This window comes from Pelophylax lessonae (genome assembly GCF_965119305.1).
Source record: "Pelophylax lessonae genome assembly, chromosome: 5".
NCBI classification, from domain to species: domain Eukaryota; kingdom Metazoa; phylum Chordata; class Amphibia; order Anura; family Ranidae; genus Pelophylax; species Pelophylax lessonae.
Window position 1 is genome coordinate 320,311,927 of NC_138772.1, and position 27,670 is coordinate 320,339,596.

At 43.4% G+C, this 27,670-nt stretch overlaps 1 protein-coding gene and 1 pseudogene across 3 annotated transcripts in view; both read left to right on the forward strand.

Moving 5' to 3' along the window:
• Positions 1 to 960: 960 nt before the first annotated feature.
• Positions 961 to 3,176, forward strand: LOC309556503 (annotated as a pseudogene). Its single transcript has 2 exons — positions 961 to 2,380; positions 3,087 to 3,176. The product of its transcript is annotated as an uncharacterized misc_RNA (transcript).
• Positions 3,177 to 3,726: 550 nt separating this feature from the next.
• The window catches only part of EXOC2 (exocyst complex component 2), a 366,356-nt gene continuing 342,412 nt past the window's right edge, over positions 3,727 to 27,670 (forward strand). For both annotated transcript variants that reach the window (XM_082258649.1, XM_082258650.1), the window contains exon 1: positions 3,727 to 3,977. In XM_082258649.1, the coding sequence (XP_082114775.1) occupies positions 3,860 to 3,977 (118 nt within the window). In that variant the 5' untranslated portion in view covers positions 3,727 to 3,859. The remainder of the gene's footprint in view (positions 3,978 to 27,670) is intronic.

A 27,670-nucleotide genomic window follows, 5' to 3' on the forward strand; every position in this document is an offset into this window, starting at 1 on the left:
GCAGGGAAGAAATAAGAGTTCCTTTTAGTCAATAGTAGATGGATTCAGCAGATGATATGGGCCAAGAACCACATGACTGCCTAGAAACTATTGAAAGTGTCACTTCACCCCGTGCAGACATGATGAAAGAGCTCATCACCAACCTTCTTCAGGCTATGTTGTTACCCTCAGAGTTAGCTATCATTCACTGTAGGGCACATACCAGAGGTACTGATGACATCTCCAAGGGCAACGCACTAGCAGACAAAATAGCAAAAGCAGCCGTGCAACAGTTACCTTTAGGAGTCCTAAAACAAATGCCTGTCCTAACCCACATCCTCCCCGATGATGCCCAGTTGATCACAGATCTACAGGCCTCAGCCACTGCTGAGGAATTGGAGGACTGGTGTTATCCTGTTTTGCAAAGGAATCCTGAAACAGGATTGATTTGCAAAGAGGGGAAACCGTGTATACCCCGTAATAGTGCTCCTATTTGCATTGCCCAGAATTCAGGTACAGTGGAAAGGATAAATAGGACAATCAAAGACGAGTTGAGAAAAAGTAAATTGGAATTTTGAATCAAGTGGAACGGAAAAGTTGCTCGCACCTTTCTTTTCTTTTCACAGGTATCAACCCATCACTTGAGGGAAGGAGATGAAGTAGCATCACAAGACCAAGGCTGGATTTCGTTTTGGACCAAAAGACAAAGGTAGTCGCAGTGACCAGAATCGCTGTCCTTGTGGAGAACCAACAGGCCTGGATCCATGCTACTCGAGTGAAATTGGTAAAGGAGCCTCCACCCCCAGAAGCAAGTCCAGATCCAGACCCAAGAGAGGTACTAACGGGGGCGGACGGCCCTGACCTTGAACAGGAAGGTCCAGAAGCAAGAGAGGTACTAACGGGAGTGGACGGCCCTGACCTCGAACAGGATAGTCAAGAAAAGGGGGATTCAGAGGCAGGCGGCCCTGACCCTGTAGAAGAATGACATTCCTGATAGCACCAGATTCTGGAAAACTGTGGTTACTTATAGGACTTGTATCATTTTCAGTCTTCTCTGTAGTATGGGTTACCACTAACTGTATTTATTATCCAGAAGACCTGGTAGGGCTACAGGCCATTTGCAGAGCTTCCAACACCCCAACACAGAGTAATGCACATAACAGACAAAAGAGAGATGAAAGCTAAAAAAAAAAGTCTTACAGATAAAATGTCATTGTTGCAATTTAAATATGCATATGCCCAGAAGTCCGGATATGAAAAATGTTGGATATGTAGTAAACTCCATCCTAGCACCGCTAGAATCCCCCTAATAGCGATACCTTTAAACTTCACCCCTTTCCTAAATGGTACACCTCCTGTTGTCCTCACCAATGTCACGAGAACACTCTCAAATGATACCCTCACTTTCCAAATTATTGGTAGGAGTCATTCCCCAGACTGGTGTTTTAGGTTGGGAAACTCCACCAAGGGAGCTGAAGTGTGCCAGCAAACTAAGATTAATTTCTCAATGACCTCGATGGACAGCTCCTTCTGGCACACCTCAAAACCAGCCCTAAACGCCACTCTAATGAACTTTCTTAACTCCAGTTCCACTTCCTCTTCCCCAGTAGGACAGTTGTTGTCAAATTTAGCTTGGTCCAGTTATGATGATCAATTAATGGCACTACTTCACAAACGTCCCCTAGCTTTGGGAAACAGTACTTATATTTGTTGTGGAAAGATTTGTCACCCTTGGATCCCCATTGAACCCCAAGGGTGGTGTTACCTCGCATCCCTAGTTCCCATCATGGGTGTAGTGGGAGACAACAAAGGAGGACATCTCCTCGAAGCTAGTATGTATCCTAGGTACCCCCTCAAACACCGCAATAAAAGGGAATTATTCCTTGAAAAGGATATGGTATGGGCCTGGTTCCCCTCATGGACCGGATGGGGAATAGACATGATGAAAAGGTTGAATAATTACTCTAAAATTCTCGATGACATCCTAGATAAGAACTCAGGGGACATTACCAAATTAAATATAGAAGTGAGGGCAATTAAGAAACAACTTGAGCTCCATGACCTAGCCATAGAAAGCATGAGTGCTGCTCTTACTGGGTTATGTGAAGTTACGGAGGATTATGAATGTTGCACATGGATACACAATACATCTGTTGAGATACCCGATTATTATGATATTATTGCACAGCACCGGAAAGAAGTAGACAAGTTGCAACAGGAAGCTAGGAATATTGCTAAGACATGGAGTCCTTTTGGTAGTGGGAATTTTGAATTTGGAGGAATATCCTCATGGTTGAAAAATATCGCTATGACTGTTGTAATGGTTTTGCTTTTTTTATTATTCCTATATGCATGCTTCAAACTCGTAATGTGTATTATTGTTAGAGTTTCCCGACCAAAGGTGAAAAATGTCTCTATGCTATCCCACCAAGTCCCAGGCTACCAGACCTCCTCGACTAATAACCCTAAAGAATATACTGAGTACATTAAGAGGTATAAACAGAAAGAAAAAAAGAACCTTATTGTTTAAAGGATGATATATGATCTGGTCTTTCAAGCAGCAGGGATATAGAAAATTAATCTGCCAATCGTGGTACTATATTCCTAGGAGGTTTAGGACTCCTGATAATATCCCTAAGAATTATATATTCCAATGATATACAGGGTGACAAGGGAAAATCAATTAAGGGTTAATGATTTTAAGAGGGGATTGTGGGAGATGGGGAGATATCAAATTCTATGTGTCCTCCATTTTGTATGTCTCTACCCCATTTTGTATGCATTAATGTCTTATAAGCTGTGTGTTTGTGTGTGTATGTGACCTTAGTTACACAAGATATGAAAAGTGCCTACGTACCATGGAAAGTTTCTGCAGTTCGCGATAAGGCTGTGTCAGGTGATTCTAGTCACACGAGATATGTTTTATATGGTATTACTCCCCAAGGTGACCTTTTGTCTCCTGAAGCTGTTTAACCAATAAGAACGTAACAAGTGCCCTATACCTATGATTATATGCCTTTATCTTTACTATATAAGCCGCAACGAGCCTATAATAAACTGAGAGCTTGGTTTCACTATACATCTGTCTCCGTCTGTGTTATTTCCAGAAACCACTCTCCCAGGCCTGTCAGACACAAAGCGAGCAAAAGAAGTTAATGATGGTCCGGGACTATCATTGGGATCAGGGGTCCCAGTAACTAACAAAACCCTCCTCTTACACTTTTACCTATAGGTAAGCCTATGATAAGGCTTACCGATAGGTACTGTAAATATCTCCTAAACATGTACCGTTTAGGAGATATTTACCTTACATGCAGCCACTGGCACTGGCGCATGCGCTCTGAAGGAACGGCCGCTGGTGCCGTTCCGCGGGCGACTTTGAAGCCGCCCCAGTGTGAACTGAGACTAATTCCCCAACATGTGAATATACCAAGCATACTTGCACATTACAGCAAAAAGCTCCAAGCAGTCTCATTTGTTTTCTTTTATTGCAATTTAAAAATGACTGCTAAATCACCCCTAACGTGTTTATATGAGACCTTAGTGGTTGGGTTTGTAGAAAACAATAGGAGTTTCTAGTTTCTGGAATTCAGGCTGTGAATGACATGCTCCTTCCACACATCCTCCTCACTCCTCCACCGCCCTTCCTCTCCCAGCACTTTCTCTATGGCTCGGATCTCTGCGGCACATGCGCAGTACGTATCAGGGAAGTACCCGTGACAGCTTCAGTTCCTGCTGACGCGAGATCTCCCTGCACATGCGCAGTGGTGCTCAAATGTTTTGGTTGATTCAATGATATTGTGATCCATCTTTCTTCCTAGTTATCTGGGCAGCCTGCCTTGTTTGTAACCGATCCGGAAAGCAGTGTGGAGGAGAAGTCATGTCCCGGGTGAGGCAACCTCCGCTGGTGACAGGGATCTCCCCCAAAGAGGGGACTTCATGGACTAAAGTGACCATCAGAGGAGAGAACCTGGGCACCGGACCCTCCGACCTCATAGGTAATGTCCTCCTCATCAGTATTGAGAGACTGTCCTCCTCTCTAAAACACGAGGAGCCCCCATCCTGTAGGAGAGAGTGAGACTTCTCTATGGTATATACTGTATACCAAACTATGGCCTTCCTGCTGTTCAGGAACTACAATTCCCATCATGCCTGTGCATGTTAGAGTTTTACAATGCATCATGGGACGTGTAGTTCCACAACAGCTGGAGGGCTGTCGTTTGGAGATTCCTGATGTATACCTTCACCAGGACAGGGCTAACCAACATCTCAAACATCAGTCAGTGGTGTTTAATTTGCTACAGCACTTTGTATCAAAAACAGCTGCCATGTGTGTTGTGTTTTTTAACTTCTTTTTGTTCGATCAGCATTGCTGATCTTCTGCAGACACTTTTCATCCACTTCCCGGATACATGTGATGGATCCATGGCATTTTTCAGGGTGGGTTTTCCATTAGGGATGCACCGAAATGTAAATTCTGGGCCGAAACTGAAACCGAAAATGACTTTTTTCCCCAAAATAATTTTAAAATAGATAGAACAGGGGTATACACCAAAAACAGGCAGGCATACACCTGTAGCTGCCACCCTGTCGCAGTATAGTGGTTCATTTAATTACCAATGGTATTAGTATTATGCAGCATGAGGGGATTAATGTATTGCCACTGCTGGTCACTGATGAATTAGTGACCGACCAGTGGCAGTTAATTAACCCCTTTGTGCTGCATTAGTGCAACCAGTATCAGTGTTAATTAACACTGATACTGGTTGCACTAATGCAGCACAAAGGGGTTAATTAACTGCCACTGGTCGGTCACTAATTCAGCACTGAAAAACACATTAACCCCCTCATGCGGCATAATACAAATATCATTGGTAAGCTCACCTCAGCGTCCCTCCCCCCCATGCCTCAGCGTCCCTCACCATCCCAATGCAATCTCCTTACTTTCACTCGGCTCCTCCTGCCGACCCGCCTCTGGCCGGAGGCCCGCCTCCCGGTGATGTCACTACTACTGTGATCTGTCCATAAATGAATTAACACACCGGGCGGGAGGGCGGGCGAGCAGCCGTTAATAGCTATAACTATGTGAGCGCTTCACTTCCTTGTCAGCGGACATACATGCCTGACAGGGAAGTGAAGTGCTCACATAGTTATAGCTATTAACGGCTGCTCGCCCGCCCTCCCGCCTGGTGTGTCAGTTCATTCATACACATAGTCCCGCTGACAGGGAAGTTAAGGACTCACATAGTTATAGCTATTAGTGGCTGCTCGCCCGCCCTCCCATCCGGTGTCAGTTCGTTCATACACATCGTCCCGCTGACAGGGAAGTGAAGCACTCACATAGTTATAGCTATTAGTGGCTGCTCGCCCTCCCTCCCATCCGGTGTCAGTTTATTCATACACATCGTCCCGCTGACAGGGAAGTGAAGCACTCACATAGTTATAGCTATTAGTGGCTGCTCGCCCGCCCTCCCATCCGGTGTCAGTTCATTTATACACATCGTCCCGCTGACAGGGAAGTGAAGCACTCACATAGTTATAGCTATTAGCGGCTGCTCGCCCGCCCTCCCACCCGGTGTCAGTTTATTCATACACATCGTCCCGCTGACAGGGAAGTGAAATGAAGCGCTCATATAGTTATAGCTATTAGCGGCCGCTCGCCCGCCCTCCCGCCCGGTGTGTTAATTCATTCATGCACAGATCGCAGTAGTAGTGACATCACCGGGAGGCGGGCCGCCAGCCGGAGGTGGGTTTTTTGAAACCTGCGCTGCGCCCGCGGTGGCCATCTTTAGTATCGGCATATTTAACCCATTTTCGTCCGAAATGGAATAAGCCCATTTTCGGCCGAAAATTTTGGTGGCCGAAATTTTGGTGCATCACTAGTTTTCCATGAGTAGGTGTATTCGTCTATGAGTCCAAACTCGCCTGAGCTATCCCGCCAGAGGGCCGTCACTGCAGATCACCAATCATATGCAGCCAAGGCGTTCTACACGCAGCTGCAGGTGTACAAGGGGCCTGTATATGCATGGCTGGGGGGCGTGGCAGAATGCATTGGCTGCTTATCCCTGCAATTGAAAATGGCCTTTGAAACTGAGCATTCTGGGGTGACAATGCAGGATAGCAAGCGCTGTATCAAGAGAAGCATGGATGAGGACCTTCATGTCTGTATCACCAGCTATTAAAAAAAAAAAAAAAAAAGCCACAGATTTAAATTGACTTACATTAATTAAGGCAGCGTGGCAGGGGTGTACATACAGGGGTCGCAGGGGCCAGGTCTCATTCTCCAGGGGCCCGTGTGCCCCCTGGTATGCCTGTTTAGGAGAGCAGTGGGGACAGCGGCATGTAGAGGAACCAATCCCTCCTTGTAGCCGCGGAATGCTTCCTTCTCTTCCTCCCTCCCACAGACATTCAGCGGTTGAGGGGGAAAATGGAGGGCATCGGCTCCTCCACATGTTGCTCCCACCACTTCTCTATCCTGTTGTCCCAGGCCCCTATGTGGCTCTCCTGCCCCCAACCCCCCCGAATTGCTGCCTGGTTTCCACCTCCCTCCAGTGTTCCGTCAGTATTGGCGACCGACCCATCAGATTAGGTAACGGAAGTGACGTTCCGTCAGCTGTGCATGCGTTCTGTGGCTACCAGGTTTGCTAATCTGACAGAACACGAAGGTAACAGCGGACGTCTTTTCACACCCAGCTATGTCTTGAATTGCAGAGTAATTTTAGCAATTAAAAGAGCGTTTATAAATATATATAGTATCTTCACACCTGTGATGCTGTTTGGATGTTACATTTTGAAAGAAGCTGGATGCCAGTAGTAGGAAGGTGGCGGAGGCCATCTTGGTACACCCCGCACTGCTCAGCGTAAACCTTTTAAAAGTAAACATCAAAACAGCTTCACAAATGTCAAATATATTCTATTTATTTATATATGTTCACTTTATTGCTAAAATTACTCTGAACTTCAAGACATAGCTGGGTGTAGTGAGATGTCCGCTGCCACCTTCTGACTGCAGGTGTTCTGTCAGATTAGCAAACCTGATAGCAGTGGAACACATGCATAGCTGACGGAACGTCACTTCTGTTACCTAATCTGACGGGTCCTCTATTCTGACGGTCCCCTATTCAGGCTGCTACAAGGGACTCTATTAGGATAGAGAGCAGGGAAGGGAGCATCATTTACTGGCCCCTTCCTTGTCTTAATGAATAGAGTCAGTGATTGTTACCAATTCATTCATAGCTAGGGCATAGTTAACTGTGTTTACTATGCTTCAGTTTATGAATGAACAGAATAAGGGACTGATGAATCTGTCCTCAGTTCCTTTCTCTGTCTCAAAAGTGAGACATCAGGGGTCTGTTTAGACCCCTGAAATTTCACTAAAGCCCCCCAGGGGGGTCCTAAAAAATATGTAAAAAGGAATAAAAAATTAGAAACTACTGACATCAGTGGCGGATCTACCAGGGTTTCAATGGTCGCACTTGCAACTGGGCTCTGGCGTTCCGCCACCGTGAGAGGATCCCAAGATGGCAGGAAGGTGGCCCACTGCAGGACCGTAATATATGGTCCCATGATGGGAGTGAAGGCCCCCGGTCGAGGGCCAGGGGGCCCTTCATGGTTTCTTGCATTGGGGTCCTGAAGGTTCCAGTTAGGCCTCGAGTATGGCATGTGCGCATATATGCATATAGAAATACTGACTGGCAACGCAGATTTCTGTGTGTATATATATATATATTTTTTTTTCTGACCTATACGTAGCACGTTTATACCCTTGTGTATACAGGCACATTGAAAACAATGGTCCCATGTGCATGAGACCTAACTAAGAGTGGCAACTGTTGACAGTTTATTTCCACCTGATCAGTGGTAACGGGGTTCTGTTAGGCTTCGTTCACACTGGCCTGCAGGGTTTTTATGTGCAGGTTGGTGTTGGTTGTGTACCAGCAGTGAGGGGTGGTGCGATGTGCTGCTTCAGCTAACACACTGTTTAGATTTTACATCTTTTTCTCTCTCTTCTTCTTCCTTTTTTTTTTTTTTAGCTTTATTGAATTGACACTTCATCAAAGGGTTGCACCTGAGCCACAGTGCTGTGAGCTGCGCAGCAGAAAAATGCTCCATGTTTTTCCATACGGCACATCATCATTGCATTGTGGTAAAAGCAGCTGTACTGACACACATTGCACAGGCATGTTCTATTGTTGTCACTATCAGAAAGTCTTAAATCTCAGGATCTCTTTTTTTGATTTTGCCCTATTTTTTGGATGGTGACCTCCTGCCATACATAATACTTGAAAGAACAAACAAATTCTCCTGCGCTCAAAAGAGATGTGGCGGCGGTGAGGCTCTATGGCACGGGGTATAAGCAAAGACTTTGCTGCCCTCCTGGGGTCAATGGAAACCCAATGAAGACACTGTAGATTAGGGATCGACCGATTATCGGCAAAGCCGATATATCGAGGGCCGATATGCACTTTCCCCGATATATCGGAATCGGCCCCGGAGGTTACTGATAGTACCGATATTTCGGGAAAGTGTTTGTACAGAAGTGATGCCTGCAGCTAGAGGCATCACCCCGGTACCGGCGTCCATAGCTGACAGTCGGCTGTCTTGTAATGACAACCGATGCGTCATTCAGCTTTGATTGGGTCTCCATGCAAAAAAACGGAAGTGATGTCATGACATCACTTCCGGGTACTGGGCTGGCGCCAGATTAAAAAAAATGACAGCATTCAAAACCGCCAAACTTGGCGTTTTGAATGCTATTAAGTGCAGAGGAGGGGTCTTTTAGACACCCATATCCCTCCACAAGAGTACCCGCTGATACTGATATGCATTGGCCAAACAATCGGTATCGGCAACGTAAAACCGATATCGGTCGATCACTACTGTAGAATGAACAAAAAGAGGGCTCACCAACCTTGCGTATTACCCAAGTGGTGTTTTATTGATAAAAAGGAAGGAAATATACTCACAAACACAAATGTCTTAAAAGCATATCCAGTCCACAATGGACACAAAGCAACCAGGTCACCAGGACGAAGTCCAGCATGCCAGGGGACCCTTCAAAAGGCTGACGCATTTCAAGGGAAGATTCCAACATCCCCAGTGGCTCTGAGGAAGAGGGAATTTTCCCTCAAAACGTGTCAGCCATTTGGAGGGTCCCCCGGCATGCTGGACTTCGTCCTGGTGACCTGGTTGCTTTGTGTCCATTGTGGACTGGATATGCTTTTAAGACATTTGTGTTTTTATCAATAAAACACCACTTAGTAATGGTTGGTTGGTGTGCCCTCTTTTTGTTCTACAATACATAATACTAGACTTCCACTGTTTCCTAGGCAGCCCCATGGTATGTGTACTGTCAGGAAGTCTGCATTAACAAATGACATGCAGCAGTTGCTGGAGTGCATATATACAGGAAGTGTCTGGAAAGGTTGCAGGAGAACAGCAGTTTTGTATGCAACAAAGAATAAAAAAAAAAAGGGGGAAACCAAGTATTTAAAAATAAAATCTGTATTTATGAGCGGGGGCCAATTCACCAACATTTATTACATGCAATATTTGTGTTTTGTACAAAAATCACATGATATTTAAAAATTAATTCCAGGCATAACGTATGTTATACATAGGGGTTGATTTACTAAAACTAGAGAGGGCAAAATCTGGTGCATCTCTGAAAAGAAACCAATCAGCCTAAAGTGGTTGTAACCCTAATAAGCATATAGCACAGTGCTTTTGCCATGTCAATAGTCCCTTTCTATGTTGAACAATACCTGGTTGATCCTGCTTGTTCCTGTCTAAATTGACCACATTTATCATGGCTTCTGATACATGATAGCTTGGTAATTTTGTGTGCTTCTGTCATTCCACTCTCTCCTCAGCATCTGCATCTTCTCCTCCCTCTCTCCCTGTCAGTTCTGTAATCTGTGTGAGAGCCGATCTCCTCCCAGCCCTTCTGCTCTCCTCTCCTCTACTCTCATGCCTGTGTAAATTCTATTCCCTGTAGCTGCTCCAGTTCTGGTTAAGTAAAAAAACATGCATTCATTTCTTTGATTCTCTCTATTTTAGGTCCACATAGAGTACAGTGTGTGTGTTTTCCTAAAATTCTAATGCTAAACACCACCTTTGCAGAGCCCTGCTGTGCAGACACGTGATCTCCCTCCGCTGGCTTGCATTCATCAGAGGGATATCTCAGCCCCTCCCACTGAACTGACATTGATAGGAAATCCGAGGGAGGTCACATGACAGCACAGCAGGGCTTTGCAAATAAGGTATTTAGTATTATAATTTTAGGAAAACACACACACTATATTGAACAGGGACCTAAAACAGAGAGATTCAAAGCTATTAATACATGTGACTTTGCAACCACTTGAACCCCCTCAGCTCTGGAAGGTTTTATCCCCTTAATGACCAGGCCATTTTTTGCGTTATAGCACTGCATTGCTTTAACTGACAGTCGTGCGATGCTTTACCCAAATAAATTTGTTGAAGAATTTTATTTGGGTACGGAAGAATGGGCAAAAATGTCACTCTCTATATGTTCAAAGCTGATAGAGACATCCCCAAAAAGACTTGAAGCTGTAATTACAGTGAAAGGTGGTTCTACAAAGTATTGATTTGGGTGGGCGTAATACAAATGCACACCACACTTTTCAGATATTTATTTGTAAAAAATTTTGAAAACCATTTATCATTTTCCTTCTATTTCACAATTATGTGCAACTTTGTGTTGGTCTATCACATAAAATCTCAATAAAATACATTTACGTTTTTGTTTGTAACATGACAAAATGTGGAAAAATTCAAGGGGTATGAATACTTTTTCAAGGCCCTGTACATGATTCTGCATTTCTGGGTAGGGGGGCGTCCGTCCCACTGTGCTGTCACTGTCTCCAGCACATGTAGATCACCAGTTTCCACCCAATGATTTACAGCTTGGGACCCACCGATCTTCGCAGCGAGTGACAGGAGAGAGCTATGTGTATGTAAACAACACAAAGATCTCTTCTGACAGCGGCACTGTGACAGTTTTTGTTTCCCTGCAAAGCAGGGGATAAAAACCAGTACATCCCTTAGTAAAAGCACCACACAGTACATATAGTTTAACTCACATTTCACCCTTTGATTGCCCCATATGGTATCCCCTTTCCAGCCAGTGTCATTAGTACAGTGTCAGTATATATTATTAGCACTGATCACTGTATTAGTGTCACTGGAGATGTCAGTGGCAGTTAGCCGGTTCCCACAAAGTGTCAGATTTCAAGCCGTCCCGCTAGAAGTCGCTGATCACCATTAGTATAAAATAAATAAATAAAAAAAAGAAATCCAGTATATATAGCGGTATCAGGACAATATCTCCCCGGAAAACATCCCCGTGGACATATATAGCATAGCACTACAAGTGCACTGTAAGTGCACTTGGAAATGCAGTCACTGTAGATCCGAGGGGAACATGCAAGGAAAATAAAAAACAACATTTTTACTTGCACATGATTGGATAATAGAAATTAGCAGAGCCCCCCCCCCCTCATTTCAGATCTATAGTGACTGCACTTCCACGTGCACTTGTATGCACAGTGGATTTTTTTTTTTAAGGAAAGACCTGTAGCAAAATACATTTTGGCCTGAATGTATGAAGAAATTTAGATTTTTAAAATTTTTTATTGAATATGTTTTATAACGTTATTATTTTTATTTTCATACTGTATGCTCTATTTTTCTTTTTAGCGCAAAAAAATAAAAAACCCAGTAGTGATCAATAACCACGAAAAGAAAGCTATATTTGTGGGAAACAAGGTTAAATACATTTTGTTTGCGTACAGCTTTGCATGACTACGCAATTACTAGGTAAAGTAGCACAGTGCAGAATAGCAAAAAATGGCCTGGTCATGAAGGGGGTAATATTTTCCGCAGCTGAAGTGGTTTAAGTGCCGGTTCACATATGTGCGGCTGCGGTGATCGCAAGTAATGTCGGAGCGCACTGCTCCTTCATTACATGCGATCGGCTGTGCGGTGCGAGTTTAGCCATACACTTTGTATGGCTAAATTAGCACTGCACCCGCAGCAAAGACGCACAGGACCCTTTTTTTCAGCCGCATCAGGATCGGATCGCACAGTGGTTCACACTTGTGCGATCCGATCCTGTGCGAACTGGCAGATTGCACTGCGATATGCGATCAAACTGGGGGTGTCGTTAACATTTCATTGACACCCCCAGCGTATCGCATATGGCAGTGTGAACTGCCAGGGGTGCGTTTGCGATGCGGGAACAGGCTGCGAATTCGCAGCCTTCCCGCATCGCATAAGTGTGAACCGGCACTAAGTCAATTAATTAAAAAAGAGAGTTCAAACATTTAGCAGTGATATTACTGCCACAGCTCCTGCTCAGGGTTACTGGTTGTCAGAGAGGCGACACCTGCTGACATCTTAACAACCAGTGACTCATCCCTGTTGGCACATTCAGCTGTTAGTTAGATATTCCAAGCTGAAAGATGAATATGAACAAAGGGGTGGGGACAGTGTTAACATTTAACAAAAAAAAAAAAACAGAATGGGGTTCCCCCATGATCCATAGCAGGCCTTTTGGTTCTGGTTAGAATTTTAAAGTGAGGTCCAACCCAAATTTCCTACCCATCTCTTATCTGAGCATGCAGCCTGGCAGGCTAGAAAAGGAAGGACAAACATGTGTACCCAACAACCCCCCCCCCCCGTACCATAGCAGGCCACATACCCTCAGGATGGTGGGGCAGTACCTTAATGAAGACAAGGGCCCTACTCCTTCACATAGAGGGATCTGAAAGAGGGCTTTCAGATTCTGATAACCTCCCTAGACCCCCCATAATCATTGGGCCAGGGTTGTGGGGGTCTAGGGAGGTTATCATAATCTGAAAGCCCTCTTTAACGATAGGGCTAATACAGTCACCCCCCCCCCCCTATGTGAAGGATTAGGGGGTATGTGGTACCCTTTCTTATTCAATAAAAAAAATGTACACAATAAAAAAACACAAGCACAATTTTGACAAGGCCTTTATTAAAAAAAAAAAAAAAAGCCTCATGATGTAAATCCGCCATTAATCTGGTCATACAGCAAAGCAGGTCCACATCAATTACGATGAACGTTGCCTGCCGACCCACTGAAAGAGAAAAAAAAAACCTGACACCTGCCGAGACATGTTTTAGGTCAAAACTTTTTGTTCAGACAAATACCAGTGTACACCCATACAGTGCATCCGGAAATTATTCACAGTGCTTCACTTTTTCCACATTTTGTTATGTTTATAGCCTTATTCGAAAATGGATTCAATTCAATATTTTCTTTCGAAATTCTACAAACAATCCCCCATAGTGGCAAATATATTTGGGCAGTTTCTCCCATTCTTCTTTGCAGGACCTCACAATTTTCATCAGGTTGGATGGGGAGCGTCAGTTCAGTCTTTTTCAGATCTCTCCAGACATGTTCAATCGGGTTCAAGTCTGGGCTATAGCTGGGCCACTCAAGGACATTCAAAGAGTTGTCCTGTAGCCACTCCTTTGTTATATTGGCGGTGTGCTTAGGGTCGTTGTCCTGTTGGAAGATGAACCTTCGCCCCAATCTGAGTTCCAGAGAGCTCTGGAACAGGTTTTCATCAAGGATGTCTCTGTACATTGTTGCATTCATCTTTCCCTCAATCCTGACTAATCTCCCAGTTCCTGCCGCTGAAAAACATCACCACAGCAGGATATTGCCACCACCATGCTTCACAGTAGGGATGGTATTGGCCGGGTGATAACCGGTGCCCGGTTTCCTTCAGACATGACGCTTGCCATTCAGGCCAAAGAGTTCAATCATTGTTTCATCAGACCATAGAATTTTGTTTCTCATGGTCTAAGAGTCCTTCAGGTGCCTTTGGCAAACTCCAGATGGGCTGTCATGTGCCTTTTCTTGATCAGTGGCTTCTGTCTGGTCACTCAACCATACAAGCCTGATGTATGGAGTGCTGTAGAGATGGTTGTTCTTCTGGAAGGTTCTCCTCTCTGACAGAGCTCCAGGGTTTATCTGTGTAGAGTGACCATTAGGTTCTTGGTCACCTCCCTGACTAAGGCCCTTCTCCCACGATGGCTCAGTTTGGCCAGGTGGTCTGCTCTAGGAAGAGTCTTAGTGGTTCCAAACGTCTTCTATTTATGGATGATGGAGGCCACTGTGCTCATTGGGACCTTCAATGCTGCAGAAATGTTTCTGTACCCTTTCCCAGATTCTGTCTCGGAGGTCAACAGACAGTTCCTTGGACTTCATGGTTTGGTTTGTGCTCTGACATGCACTGTTAACTATGGGACCTTATATAGACAGATGTGTGGCTTTCCAAATCATGTCCAATCAACTGAATTTACCACAGGTGGACTCCAATCAAGTTGTAGAAACATCTCAAGGATGATCAGTGAACACAGGATGCACCTAAGCTCAATTTTGAGTGTCATGGCACAGGCTGTGAATACATATGTATATGGGATTTTTTCAGTTTTTTATTTTTAATAAATTTGAAAAGATTTTCAACAAACTTCACGTTGTCATTATGGGGTATCGTTTGTAGAATTTTGAGGAAAATAATGAATTTAATCCATTTTGAAATAAGGCTGTAACATAACAAATTGTGGAAAAAGTGAAGCACTGTGAATGCTTTCTGAATGCACTGTACATGAGGACATAAATTGGAGAGACTTTCCATGCTGGGACATATTTTGATCCCGTCGCTTCTCTTGCACCAAATGACATCTCTGGGACCCTGGCGCTAAAAGCTAAAAAAAAAAAGAAAAAAAAAGAAAAGTAATGCAGATACCACATCTGTGGACTGGTAGGCTGCAGTATATTACATTTTTGTTGTTGGGTTTTGACTTTAATTTGCTTTTACACTATTGGCACTTTTCCACTGCAAGTACCAGCTCGGCTCTGCTTGGCCCTGCTGGGCCCTTCTTGGCCCGGTTTGCTTTTCCACTGCTGGTACCGCATTGTACGGTGTTGGAACGGTTCGGTACGGTACGGTACGGTTTGCTTTTCCACTAAAGTAGTACTAAAGTTAAGTGGGTGGGATAACAACGATTCTCTGACCAATCAGCGGCTAGTAGTGACTCCAAAAAACATCCAAGGTATCCAAGCCCCTCGCCCACACTCCTCACGGGACTGACAACTGGCTTCTCAGATGGCTAAGGTCTTGCTGCCCTTATCGGACTGGGGTAGTCCACCGGTACTAAAAGCAAAAAGAACAAAGAAAGGGCGCACCGACCTAGCGCATTATCTGAGGTGGCTCTGAGGAAGAGGCTAGGCCTCGAAACGCGTCAGTCATCTCATCGGTCATGGACGATTATATGGACTAAACACGGACATTTGAGCAATCCAGCTTGATACGCTTTATTTTTATCTACGTCTGTGAGTAGCCATTTTTTAATGTCACTTAAATAAAGCCTTTTATTGAGGATAATGCGCTAGGTCGGTGCGCCCTTTCTTTGTTCTTTTTGCTGCTAGTAGTGACTGCATGCAAAGGATTGTGGGATAAGGTACCGGGTATGGTACCTCTTGGAACCACAACCGAGGTGGTACTGTTTTTGAGAGCCGTACCGTTCGGTTCCATGCAGTCGAAAAGCGCCGCCGTACCGTACCATACCGAACCGTTCCTACACCGTACCATGCGGTACCAGCAGTGGAAAAGCACAAAAGCGAGCCGAACCGTTCGGTTCCATGCAGTGGAAAAGCGCCAATATGACTCCCATAATTGTTTTGCTTTGAATTATTTTGCTTCTATTTAATGTTTTTATCTGTTACATATTTTACTATATATTGACATAATAGTTCGCCTTGATTAAAATTTACATTCTTGTTAAATTTGCTGATTCATTTTAATATTTGTTTTTATTGCCCATATGCGTGTGGCTTTTATTATTAATATTTATCACCTTAATTTTTGATATACAATATATTTATCAGTTACCATTTAGGTTTTACTGATCTTTCACATAATTTGGCAGTCAATTTTTAAGCACTTGTTGTAATGGTACCACTACAGTGGTGGAAGAAAAAATATGTTCAGCACGTGGAGCAATAATTTTATTGCATGCGGTGCTATGATGACATCTTTTTGTACAGGCATGGTGACTTTAGCATAGGAGTATATTGTCTTTAATTTTAGAGAAAGTTTAGTGTATTTCTAGTTAGTACATTTCTGCAATAATGTTTATTGTTCACAGTGATTTTTAATGTGTCTTTCACATTTTTACTCGTTTGTGCTTTCTTGGTATTGTATATTGAATAGCTACTAAAGCTGCCAGTAGCTCAGCCTATTTTATTTTGCTACCTGCTTGAATTCTCGGGAAAGCAAAAAACATAACCTTGCTGCAAGGGTTATGCCTGTTGGGTACCAGTAAAATGGGCTTTTACTTACCATCGTTTACAATCACGTTAAATTTGAACTAGATTCAAATATGATTTTGTTGTATCATTACTTTGGTTTAGCGTTGCTCAATGTAAGTATGCGCATCTCATACCGGAGGGACCGCTGTGGAAGCTGACAATCGCTGTAGTAGTCGGTGCTACTATAGCGATTGCTGCAGTCTTCTGGGTCCTGTGCTGAGTAGCTGCCCCACTGAATACTGACCACAGGAGGTTGGTCATTGGCCATGCCACCATTCAAAGAACGCCTTTTGTTTTTTTCATTAAGTCTAGGCATTCTCTGATCGATTGGCGGAGGTGCAGATTGTGACATCACCTCGCCTCCTCTTTACCTCATCAGAGAACACCTTGTATTTACTAAAAAAATACAAGATGTTTTGGGAACAGCGGTGGTGCTGAGCCAGCGATCCCATGTGGTCAGTTTGCAGTGGGGCAGCTGCTTTCACAGGACCTTGAAGATCACTGCTCTCACTATAGTACACATGTCAAACACAAGGCCCAGGGGCCGACCGGGCCATTTCATGTGGCCCTCAGACCTCTCTCCTGTAGCTGCGGCATCCCCCTTGTCTCCGCCTCCAAAAAGGATGACAGAATTCCATCAGATCCTGCACTTTTCTGTGAAGCCGCAGCACCCCCTCTCCACCTTTCCTGGTCTCAACATACAGCTGACTCAAGCCCTCCTCTGGTCCCCATCCAGACCCTGCACTTTCTGCTTCCCAGCAGCAGCACAAGGCAAGGGTGGTTCATTGTAATGTAAGGGATAGCGGGGGACTCTTGACTTCTGATGGTGGGGAGGCTCTTGACATCTGATGTAAGGGGTAGTGGGGTGCTTTGGACATCTAATCTTACAGATACAACCGGCCCTTTTTAGGGCAACCATAAAGCTGATGTGGCCCGTGATGAAATTGAGTTTGACACCCCTGCTGTAGTAGGACCGACTACTACAATGATTGGCAGCTTCCACATCAGTCCCTCAAGAGATATGCATACTTGCATTGTGCCAAACTCCACCAATGCATGTATGCAATTAATACCTAAATGTACTTAAAACATAATATAAAACATCAGCACAGGGGATATTACCCGCTGTGTCCTGGTTTAGCAGAAATCTTCCTCCTCTGATGGACCCCCCCCCTGTGTAAACTTCTGTTTTGGGGGGTTAATTGAACTAAGTTAGTTGTTAGTGCCCGAATATGCCTGACCTCCCCCCCCCCCCGCTCTTTTATTCATTGAAACAACACTTTGTCTTCCATGAATGAAAACTGATTTATGAATGGAGGACGGGCAGATGATTAAAAGGTCCATTTATAGATCCTGTTTTTGTAGTTCTTCGATTTGGATGACAATGGTGAGAACGTGATCACTGGTGCCCTTTGATTATTCTGTGATCAATTCTTTGTTCTAAGCTTATACATTAAAGTGTATTTCAAGCTCAAAATTTTTATTCTAGTTTTTGATAGAGTGGGGAAGAATGGCAGGTTTTTACTGATCCAGGACTCCATTTGAAACATATAACCTCAGGCTCCGTTCACACTATGGCGTACCGGATCGCAAGCGGAATTGCCTCAAAATGCGGGACGTTGTTATGGTCCCGGTTATTTTCAATGACACTTAAAAATTGCCCAAACTTAATTGCGAGGCGCCTAACTGGCAAAAGAAGTTTCGGAACTTCTTTTGGGTGACAAGCGTCCCACGATTCTGTTTGCGTTTATTTTACCGCAATTAGTCGGGCGATGATTGCGGCTAAATCACGCCATGATTTGAGTGCCATTGAAAATAACGGGGATAGTAAGGGTGTCCTATTTGCGGCTATTCGGAATCGCTGGCCGAATCGCGCCGAATACGCCTGCGATCTGCAATGCCACAGTGTGAACTGAGCCTCACTTTCTGTTCTGCTGACAACTGTTTCATCTGACAGATAGTGAGGGAAATCTTACAACAGGAAGACAGCCAAAAAGTCTGACAGGAGTTCTAGCCTTTCTCTACTAAAGAAAATATTTTTTCACTTTTGGTCTGTGCTGCTACTGAAAGGTTACCATCACTTACTGTCTAGTAAAATCTTGATGCGTGTTTTTTCATGCGTTAATGTGCGTTGCATTAGGACAGCCCATAAATGGACTGCCAAACTCCTAGAACTTGCACCAAAAAATGCAAGTATGGCTCCTAAGAAAGCCCCAGATAGAAATAAAAGCCTGGCAGGGATAAAAATAATGATAAATATAATAAAATAATTCTTGGGGGTTAAGTGCCCATTCACACTACCGCGACTTGTCAGGCGACTGGTCAGCCTGACAAGTCGTGGTCCATGCAGTGCGCGTTCTAATAGGAGCGACTCAAGTTGCTCCAACTTAGAAAGTAGTTCCTGTACTACTTCGGGGCGACATCGGAGCGACTTGCATTGACATTCATTATATGAAGTCCGTGCAAGTCGCGCCAAAGTCGTGGTGCACGCGACTTCACAGGTCGCCCCCGAAGTCGTGCCGCGGTAGTGTGAACCGGCACTAAAAGTAATTTCTAGCAAAACATACTGCTTTAAACTTTAAAAAAGCCTGGTCTTAAAGTGGTGAGCTGCTATCACTTTTGAGTCCCGGTTCACATTAGTGCGATGACAGCCATCGCATGTGATTCGGAGTGCACTGCTCTGAAAATCACATGCATTATCTGTGCGATGCAAATTCAGCCATACAGATTGTATGACTGAATTTGCATCGCATTCGGACACAACTCGCACAGGACCCTTTTGGGTCTGCAGCAGAATCGGATCGCATGGGTGTTCACTAGGGATGCACCGAAATGAAATTCTTGGCCGAAGCCGAATAATAATGAAATGCTTGGCCGAAGGCCGAATACCGAACGCGGTGTTTCGCATTTTTTCCATTTATTTTGCCAATTTTTAGGGGGCACGCTGATGGGCACATTTTATGTTAGGGGGCACGCTGATGGGCAAAACAAAACATTTAAATCAGCGTTGCTCTTAACATAAAATATGCCCATTAGCGTGCCCCTTAAAATAAAATATGCCCATCAGAGTGCCCCTTAACATAAAATATGCTCATCAGAGTGCCCCTTAACATAAAATATGCTCATCAGCATGTCCCTTAGCATAAAATAAGGGGCACGCTGATGGCCACATTTTATGTCAAGGGAGCACTCTGTTGGGCACATTTTTTTTCTTTTTTTTTTTTAAGGGGCACTTTATAGCACATATGGCAGTCTGCACACTAATGCTTGTGCAGCTGCCAGCTACCGTATTCTCCCCCAAATATGCTCAGCTCCACATCACATACCTGAACTGCAGCCAGGGCCAAAAGCCGCGAACAGGGGGGCGGGGCGTGGACCTAGTGTGAAGGAGCCGCAGTCAGGAGCAGGGGGCGGGACGCGCGCGTGACGTCACACCCCCTACTCGCGGCCGGACAGGACACCGGCGGCGTGTGAGAAGGGAGCCGCGAGCCGCAATGAGGAAGGTGAGCGGTCAGGGCGGAAGCTGACATTGTTCGGCTCAAAATTATTCGGCCTTTTGACTTATTCGGCCGAATGCCGAAAGTGCTATTTTCTCTATTTTCGGCCGAATAATGTTCGGTGCATCCCTAGTGTTCACACTTATGCGATAGGATTCATGTCCGAACTGACAGTTCGCACTGCGATATGATATGATCTGGGGGTACCGTTAACTTTGTATTGACACCCCCAGCAATTTACATATGGCAGTGTGAACTGCCTGCAAGTTGAATGCGATGCAGTGGATTCGCAGGGTTCCCGCATCCCATATATGTGAACCGGCACTGAAAGGGGGGCACCTGAGAGCTAGGACTATATAGATTTTTTTTTTTAAGCTTTCTGAAAAAAAAAAAAAAAAAAAGTATAAAACCAGTGATTTTTTTCCCCCCTAGATATAAATATAATTTCAGTGATTTATTTAATTAGTTACCCGGAGCTAAACTTTCATTTCTCTGTATAGGATGGCTAGATGTCACCTATTGAATCCATCAGTATAAAGGACCGACACAGTGCTCATAGCATTCTGAGTTTTGCCGCTGCCAGTGCATGTATGTGCCTTGTTCACCTCTTTCCAATAGCAGTTCCAGTAAAATGTTGGAATAGTAACAGTTGTGCACTTTCTAGTACACACATGCTTTGTGTTCACAGCAAATTAATGCAATGATCGCTCATCGGGTAGTGGGAAATAGAAGTAATTTGACAACTGTAGTAATAACAAGCTTTACAGACATAAGCATTCATGTAATGACGTTACAGAGTGTCAGTTTCCCATTTGTGAAAGCTTGTTGAAATCCTTTTGCAGGAAGACATGGATATTTGTAACATGAACCTGTCGCGCCTTATGTAATTTTAGCTCATGTGGTCATTAATCAGTTATGTATTAAAGGTAGCGTGGGATGGCAATACCAAAATTTGGTTATTAACAGCCCAATGATCTTTCAGCTACAAGGATGACTAAACACGGAATACAGGTGTCGGTGAGAACACTGCTAAAGATACATTTCAGCAAAGCCATTTACCTCCTATCTGTGTGTTTTTATTACTTTAACAGATTTTCCAGGGTCTTCTAAAAGTATGGTAGGTCAGGTACCACTCATTATTTCATGAAATGTATGGGGATGGATGACTTGTGCTTCTTAGCAGATCCATGGCCTAGACACACCATAGGCTGATCTCAGAGATTTCTTCCCCCACCTGCTCTTCCTTTCATTTACCTGGTTTGTTGGCAGCTTACATCATCCCTCACATAGGAAGCTGGCTTTTCTGTTTCCAATTAGGCTGTGTTGAGAAGTTAAAGTATATGTAAACCCAATCACCAAAATCTTATATAAGCGTTAACATTTTAATGGAATTCCAGAAGTCATTTTCAGTATTTTTAAATCTGCAACTTTCATTAAAATATTATCTGATGATCTTGCAATGAAGGTCCTTGTTCAGACATTTCCTCGTATGTAGGCTGACAACACACTAAAGCTTAGTACAAATTGTATGAAAAATACCGCTTTTGCATCGATCGTTAAGATCTGAACTGTCGTGATCAGTTCAATAAGAGCTGATCACGACAGTTCATCCAAAATTATCCGATGGGACAAACACGAAAATCTTTCTTGTACAATTTTTTGTTTAACCACTTTACCTCTTACGTCTGGGCCACTTTTTGAGATTCGGCACTGTTTGACTTTAACTGACAATTGCGCGGTCGTGCGACCATTCTTTTGGTGCTATTTGATCACCTGTGTGATTTTTACTTTTTGCGCTATAAACAAAAAAAGAGCGTAAATTTTGAAAAAATAACAATATTTTTCACATTTTTTATATGAAATTCCCCCCCAAAAAATGTAAAAGTCAAAATTTTTTTACATTTTTGGCCAATTTGTTTTCTGCTACATATGTTTGGTAAAAAAAATCGCAATAAGCATATTTTGATTGGTTTGCGCAAAAGTTATTGCGTTTACTAACTAAGGTAAAGATTTCTGTCATTTTTGGTGTTTTTTTTTAACGAGAAATGGCGGCGATCTGCGTTTTTTGTTTTTTTTTTGCGGGACTGCGACATTGCAGCGGACAGATCGGACCCTTGACTGACATTTTTGACACTTTTGGGGGTACCAGTGACATTACTACAGCTGAACTACATAGCTGTGCTGAACCCTGCAATCTGACCCTGCCTTTAACTTAGGAGATCCGCCCGCTTGTGTTTACACAAGCGGGCGGATCTCCACACTCGATTCCCCTACGATCGTTGAAGAGCAGCGGCGATCACCACCTCTCTTCCCCTGGCCCGACTCCCGCTGTGACTGAATACAGAGGAGAATGTCTGGTGACGTAGGTCTACGTCGCCAGTCGTTATTGAGCCACTTTGCCGCAGTAGAGCTCTAGTGAGCAGCGGCAAAGTGGTTAATCAGTACAATTTTGTGTCCATAAAAATCAGAAAAGCGAGACTACGCATTTTCGGAAACAAAGAAGAATACGTTACAATACAATACAACACGTTACATCACTTCCGAAGTTGTATTCTGTCATACAAGAATTTTTGTAAGTTGAACAACCTCATTTTTGATATGAGACTAGAATTAAAAAAAAAAAAGAATGGACGATCATTTGTCTAATATTCTTATCATGTGTATGAAGCTTAAGAAGATAAAAAGTCAATAAAAAGTGACTGCTCTTGCCTCCAGCAAAATGGAGGCCTTTGGCAAGAAGAAACAGAAGCAATGCTAGAGGCAACAGTACACACTAATTTTGCTGGCCTAAATTTTTTTCTTTAATTTAATTTCTATATACAAATTTAAAACCAGAAAAAGGTACCAATAACACACAAACATTTCCCACCTCACACAAAATTGAGTATATTTCCATTTCTCCCCCTCTCTCCTTCCCACCCCCCGTCTTCTGTGCCTGGGACTTCCCTCTTTCCACTTCACCTCTCCCCCCTTGTTGCCTATACCTTACAGATCTCTGCATAGTTATTTGTTTTTTTAGAGACCGTCCAGCTGTTCCAAGTTTCAAAGAAATTTTCTGTCTTTGCTTCTTCCCTTCTTCTCAAAAACTCTATATTATATACACAGTCCACTCTCTTAAACCATTCCCTTATTGTAGGCCTTTCAGGATCCAACCATTTTTTGGGTATTACTCCTGTTGCTGAGTTTAGAAAGTAAGGCACTATTGTAGATTTATACTGTTTTTTCGTTTTATTTGTATTGCGAAACAAATCGCACCATGGATCATCTGGAGTTTTTATTCCTGGGATCTCTTCTATGTATTGCCCTACCTCCTCCCCATACTTTCGTATTTCTAGGCATTCCCACTCCAGATGGGACATCGTGCCCTTTATATTGCATCCTCTCCAGCACAATGGGGATTTCTCTGGTTGATATTTATGTAACCTATCAGGTGTCATATACCATCTTGCCATACACTTATAGTTCAATTCTATGGTATTTATATTGGCCTAGAAACTGTATGGAGCTTCCAGTACTTTATCTACTTCTTGTTCCTTTAACTGTGTACCCAATTACCTTTCCCATTTTCCAACGAATGGAGGTGCTTTTGGCTCCACCAGCCCTGTGAGAATCTTTTATATTCGTGCTATACAGTGTTTCACCATCCCTAATGAATCAAAGAGCTGTTCTACTGGACTTAATTCCTTTCCCTATCTAATGGGCTGTGGTAATGATGACACAAAATGCTTTAGCTGCAAGTACCTCCATTCGTTCAAAATCTTCATTCTTCCCATGTGTTTGAATTCTTGAAATGAACATATCCTTCCATTCTTTATAATATGTTTTAATTGGACATTCTTAATCCAGTCTCAAAATTGTGTTCCTTTACCCGGTAAGAAAAAGTTTGTGTCTGATAATGAAATTAAAGGTGAATTAAATTCCCACTTTGCTGACTTGTGTATTTTATCCCATACCTTAAGGGCATTTTTTTTCAAGTCCACATACTTTTCCCCCCCCTTTTTAGAGTAGTTCCTTAGTAGTACTCTTTAGCGATATTATTCCAGTCTTGTCACTCCTCCTTGGCGTGATATAAGCATCCCAAGTGGAGGGGCGGGCCAGCCTGACGAAGGAGGTTGATCCTCTGAAACAACGTTGCGGCCCACCCTCCCCACAGTCTCAGCTGTCTCCTGCCGGCTTCCGTGGAGGAACCTGCAGTGTCCTGTGACACTGCATCTGGCTTGCGGCTGTGCGCCGCTGATGTCCCCAGGAAGAGGAGGCGTAGTGAGATCCCCCTCCCTCGGGATGGATTATCTTCGGACCATCCATCTCATATCCTCCATCCCTGGACTTGTGAACACACTTGTGGCTGGATGCATGCGATCCACACCACCCCTCGGCACCTTATCTTTGGGGACCCACGTCATTCACCTGAATGTTGATGCTGATCTTTTTACATGTAAGTGCATTGCAATAAATTTGTTTTTATTTGAACAATACTCTGACCTGGCGCCCTTGTTTTGTTTGTTCCATATGTATTTATACCCATCAGTCGTGCTAGGACTAGGACTACGGCGTCGTAATATCTTTTAATGTCTGGCACTTCTAAACCCCCATGTGCTTTGTCTTTACACAATACTGAGAGCTGTATTCTTGGTTTCTTGTTCCGCCAAATGAACTTTGAAATCATTGTTTTTAATGTATTAGGGTATGAATGAAGTAGTTCTATTGGCAACATTTGGAATTTATATAAAATGTTGGTAAAGATGTCGTCTTTACTATATTTATCTGGCCTAGCCAAGAAATTGGGCTTGTTGCTATTTTTTTTAATTCTGACTTAATCTTGTTTAATAGTGGGATATAGTTAGCTTGGTACAACCTCCCTACAGTGGGTGTTCCGAAGTAATTTTGCTCTGATTTTGCCCATGAGAAAGGAAACTCCTTCTGCAAATGTTGTTCTTTTTTTGAATTCAGACTAATATTCAACATTTCAGACTTTGTTGGGTTGATCTTCAAGTTGGACAGCTTTCCATATCTTTTTAACTCCCTTATTAAGTTAGGTAAAGTTATTCTAGGATTTGTTTTATAGAACAAGACCTCGTCGGTGTATGCCGCTATTTTATGCTCCTCCTCTCCGATCTCCACACCTCCTATGTCTCGACTACTTCGCACCTTAGCGAATAATGGTTCCAGTGAGAGTACAAACCGGAGGGGAGAGAGTGGGCACCCTTGCCTTGTCCCATTAAACATTTCAAATGAAGGTAATAGGCACCCATACACTTCTCCGATGCAGTAGGATGGTTGTATAATACTTTTATCCAACTCAATATCTTGGGTCTAACTCCCAAATTCTCTATTGTACTCATCATAAAGCCCCAGTCTACTCTATCAGATGCTTTTTCGGTATCTATTAATAGACGTAGCACTGGGGACCCCCTATCTCTCAGTTTATTCAGTAGCAAGATAGTTCTTGTCACATTATCTTTAACTTCCCTCCCAGAGATAAATCCCTTCTGGTCTGCATGGATCCATTCATGCATCAATTTATTTAGTCTTGTTGCTAGTATTTTTAACTTTCCCAATAAAATTTATCAATTTTGTTTCTTTTTTTTAATCTTGCTAAATATTTTCCTGGCTTATTCCTCCCATTTATATCTATCTTTGGCCACTCTGTTAAATACCTCTCTTGTTACTTGTTCCAATAAGTCTTAACTCTTCCCTTTTAAATACTAAGGCATGCTGTACCTCTATATCCATTTTCCCTTTTATGTCGTCGTTCCAATTCATACATTTCTGATATTAATCTATTCATATCCCTCATCCTTCCTTTTTTTGTCCTGGATCCTATAGAGATCAGGATGCCTCTGACCTATAATTTATGGGCCTCCCAAACCGTGGCTTCTGATACATCTGGGGTTTCATTAAGCCTGGAAGAATATTTCTAGTTCTCTTTCTCTCAACTTCCCTTTCTTGTATTAATTCTCCATTCAACCTCCAGGCACTCCCTTTTCCATGGTATCTTGTTAGTTTTAGTTCTATTACTACTGGAGCATGATCTGATATAGATGTTATTTCTATAGATGTTTTTAATTCCAGCAATCTATTCTCCACCATTATATAGTCCAGCCTTGAATATTTCCCGGGCACTGAGGAATGGTAGGTATAGTCCTTTGTCTCAGGATGCCGGGCTCTCCACACATCTTATCAATTTACACTGATAACTTCCTAATCGCCCGCAATTGCTTCTTCCTTATCCCCAGTGCATGTGAAGTACTGTCTACCCTTGGATCCATGCAGAAGTTTAAATCACCCGCCACTATCAGTCTACCCTTCTTGAAATCTATCAGTTCACTCAATATATCTTTCAAGTAGCCTGATGGATCCCTTTTGGGACAATATACATTAGCCAATGTGCATTCCATTCCTTGCAATTTCCCTTACAAAGAATATATACCGACCCTCAGGATCTACCTTCCTTTCTACTAAAATGGAACTGTGTTCCTATTGCTACTTCTTTTGCTCTTTTTGTTGGTTAATCCCCATAGTACCATGTTGGGTGTTGTTTTGAGTAAAATCTAATATTAGTGTCTTGCGCTATACATGTCTCTAAATATTATTTCTCTATCGTTCATTGACGGACGCAGTTCTATGATCCATATCAGTAGGGTTATACTGCCCCCTACAGGAGTAGGACACTAGGCAGAAAAAAAGTTCTGGCTACGCCAATGGGCAGTCCCGTAGGGTACACCCTCTCACTTCCTGCATAGAATGTCAGTTTTTAATTTGCCTAGTCAGGAGTAAGGACCTACGGTAGTTCCTTGCTGAGATCTTTGGTTCTGGCTTAAAATTATGTAGATTTTTTTAGCTAGCCTTTTTCTCCGTAATTTTTTCCTGTGGGGTCTTCAAGCAACTGCTATGGGCTGGATCTCTATATCCAGTGGTCACCCCAGTCTGGTCAGTGAGCGCGTGCAGGCCTTAGCTCCACGTATGGTCGGCGCGACATAGTCCCACTGGACGGGGACTGGCCCCGTGAGTTAAACGTCTCGCCAGGACGCACACAACAGGGTCTAGGCTTATGTCGCAGCGTTCCTATGTGGCCGACAGCCCCCGCACTGCGGTGGAGAGGGGTCCTGTCAGGAGATGGTGCCCGCCTGTGTTCCTGGTATGGTGAGTAAACGTTTCCCCCCCTTTCCTAGTGGATTTTGAGGTGGACGCGGACCCCCTCCCTAGGATGGTCAGACCCTGAAACTCCTGGGTTTCCCTCTATCCTGTATCCCACCTAAATGGTAGGAAACATGTAAGGCTTTGTATTCTAGACTGTGTCTTTCTGTCATGACAACCCTGCTTTTCCTCATTTCTTGCTCCCCGGCTGTTTCAGACAACAGGTGGTGATGGGAAATCTTCTAAATAGAGTCACATCAATAAAAATCTGACAGATTTTCTAAGCCTTCCCCATTCTACCTAAAATGCAAACGTTTTGGCTGGAACTTGAGTTTAATTTGTAAACTGTATTTTTCCCTTTTGGATGGTATTTATTTGCTGTATAATATTTAGATCATACCGTGTTTCCCCGAAAATAAGACCGAGTCTTATAATAAATTTGGCTACAAAAAATGCATTTGGGCTTATTTTCGGGGGATGTCTTATTTGTCCCCTGTCTTCTCTCCCCCTCTCCATCCCTATCAGCTTGGGAGTCAGCATCTCTAATCCCCAAAATAAACTCTAGTTAAAGTCCTTATAAACTCATTCAATCCGCTCTGTAAATGGATTATATATTGCCCAGTGTGTGTCTTTATATGACATTTTAGAAAATGCCTTATTTACAGCGTCGCTGGGCACTCACATG